This window comes from Octodon degus, unplaced genomic scaffold, assembly GCF_000260255.1.
Source record: "Octodon degus isolate 3935 unplaced genomic scaffold, OctDeg1.0 scaffold00189, whole genome shotgun sequence".
Taxonomy (NCBI): Eukaryota; Metazoa; Chordata; class Mammalia; order Rodentia; family Octodontidae; genus Octodon; species Octodon degus.
Genome location: NW_004524765.1, coordinates 1016999 through 1019608, shown reverse-complemented (window position 1 = coordinate 1019608; position 2610 = coordinate 1016999). Strand labels below are relative to the sequence as shown.

Here is a 2610-nt window from a genome sequence, read left to right as displayed (position 1 = left end):
TCCCTGGGCCTTTAAGTGCATTTTTAAAATAGGCTCTTGTGTTTGTTTGTCGCTCAAGGACAACATTCACAGTTTTTTCAGTAGGGGACACCTTAGGGTGGAATACAGTCAGGTCACTATCCTGAGAGAAGAAACTCTAATTTCAGTATACAGTTGTATTTGACATTTTTAAGGGAGAAATCTTAACAGTACATAAGAAAGTTAAGTGTACCAAAGAATAATCGTCACAAGCCCTTTGCTGTATGGTTAGGAGATTGCGATACCAAGAGATTTGCCCTTGCTGTGATGTAAATGGGACTGTAACAGCCAGTGCACTCTCTGACCAGTGCTGTTAGCAGAGCACAATGCCTGCGACCATCCTAATGGGAAGGCCCATTGGTTCCATCCAGAGCCTCTTGGTCTCTTAGTCTTCTTAATGTGTACTGGAGAAGTCTTCTCAACACAGATGCTGTGTCTTTCAAGAAATTAATACTTTCCCATTATTTTGATCCTTAGTTATTTTGTTGGGATGTGCGGTGATGGAGCAAATGATTGTGGTGTAAGTATAGTCCTGCCATTTACTTCTTTACTTCTTATTCCTGCCTTGTGACATTCACAAAACTTAGCTAGCTTTCTGACAACCTTCAGGCTTTGAAGAGGGCGCATGGAGGCATTTCCTTGTCAGAACTTGAGGCTTCCGTGGCATCGCCTTTCACTTCTAAAACCCCCAGTATTTCCTGTGTGCCAAACCTCATCAGGTACCATACATTAAAATGCTTTTCATTTTTTCTTTTTGTCATGCATTATTTCTTTGTATAAGGGTGAATTTTAATGACTAGTCACCAGATTACGCTGTAACTTATTATGACAGATTCTGTTTTCCTTAGCTCTTTAAGTAAACATGCACACTGGTACTGTTTACATGCACACATCAAGATATAACTATGTGTGGGAGCAAGAGTTTGTAATGTTTTCATTCACACTCAACATTTCTTTGCCTAGGGAAGGCCGTGCTGCTTTGATGACTTCCTTCTGTGTGTTTAAGTTCATGGCATTATACAGTATCATTCAATACACCAGTGTTACTCTGCTATATTCTGTGAGTACAGCCTTGTGCCCAGGGGTGGGGGTGGGGCTCTTATGCTGAGACTTATACCTGTTTGATTTGGTGGGGGGGTTATTAAGACTTGCCATATAGTTCCTAGACTTGCTTAGTCTAAGACTTGCTTTATGTCTTGCTGTGTAGTTCAGGATGGGCTTGAACTTACCTTGTAGCCCAGCCTCAAGCTCTTGGTGATCTTCCTGCCACAGCTTCCTGAGTGATAGAATTATATGGGTGTGTTACCACAACTGCTGTTTAAGAGGTTATTATTGCATGAATTTTTTTTCCCCTGAATCCCATTTTAAGGGCATGCCTTTTGTACTAATATATTAAATCAAGTGTTTATGATTATGTATTTCATTAATTCCAGGGGCACAGACCTTTCCATTTTTAAGCAAGTTCTTTTGAAGAACTTTGTGTTCTTTTGAAATTGTCAGTAATGGGGAAAAAAATAAAGTATAACTTAATAATGCATTAAAAATAACTATGTCTTGGACCGCCAAGGCAGTTCAGTGGACTAAGCATCTGCTTAGGCAAGCGCAGGGACCGAGGTTCAGTCCCCAGCACCAAGTGCACCACTGACTTTGCCCAGGCACTGAGCTGGCCACTGAGGCTGGGGGTGTGGTGTATGCCTGTAACCCCAGTTCTGGGGAACGGAAGACAGGAGGATCACTGTGAGTCCCAAGCTGGGTAGGGAGACCCTGTGCCACATACATTTAAAAAAAAACAAACTGTGTTTTAAAATTATTTCTGTAGATCCTAAGTAACCTGGGTGACTTCCAGTTTCTCTTCATTGATATGGCCATCATTTTGGTACTAGTATTTACAAGTGAGTATTCTGCTTTGTTACTGATTTTACATTTGAAATTGTTTTTTTTTTTTTCCTTTTTTTTTTAAATGTGAGTTTTGATTTTTTTAAATTTTTTAATAGATTGCAAATTGAAAATAAATTATTTATAAACATAAATGAATATAACAATAAAAATTGTTCAAAATAAGAATGAAGAAAGAATTTACAGATCAGTCATAATAGTTCACTGTCAAAACCAAGAAACTTATATTCATATAATTAGAATTCTCAAAGTGGAAAGGAGTAGGCAATGAATATTTAAAGATTTAAAATTTCTGAATTTAGTACAACTTATAATACCATATTTCCAAGAAAAATGAACGTTTAGCACAAGAAATTTAAATAAAATCATACCAAGATACACAAAAATGAAATTGTCCAAAACTTATTGTAAAGAAAAAAAATCATTAAAGCATATGCATAAAAAATATTAGCTATGGAAGAACAAAATTAAATAGCACCTGATTCCACATTAGAAAGTAAGAAAAGGACCAAGTGTGTAAGAAACTAGACTGATTAAAGGACCGAAAGAAAAGATCTGTCCTCTTTGAATTTTATACTTAGCAAACATACCTTTGAAAACTAAAAGTAAGATTTTCTAGTTATACAAACTTGAAATATTTTAATGCCTCCAGAAGTAGCATATAGGAAATAACAAAGAGCATAATTCAAAAGGCAA

At 36.7% G+C, this 2610-nt stretch overlaps 1 protein-coding gene across 7 annotated transcripts in view; it reads left to right on the top strand.

Annotated features, from left to right (window-relative positions):
* Positions 1-2610, top strand: part of Atp13a3 (ATPase 13A3) — an 88604-nt gene that overhangs the window by 57072 nt on the left and 28922 nt on the right. For all 7 annotated transcript variants that reach the window (XM_023704124.1, XM_023704125.1, XM_023704121.1 and 4 more), the window contains 4 exons: positions 496-538; positions 628-737; positions 982-1078; positions 1838-1910. In XM_023704124.1, coding sequence (XP_023559892.1) covers positions 496-538; positions 628-737; positions 982-1078; positions 1838-1910 — 323 coding nt within the window. The remainder of the gene's footprint in view (positions 1-495; positions 539-627; positions 738-981; positions 1079-1837; positions 1911-2610) is intronic.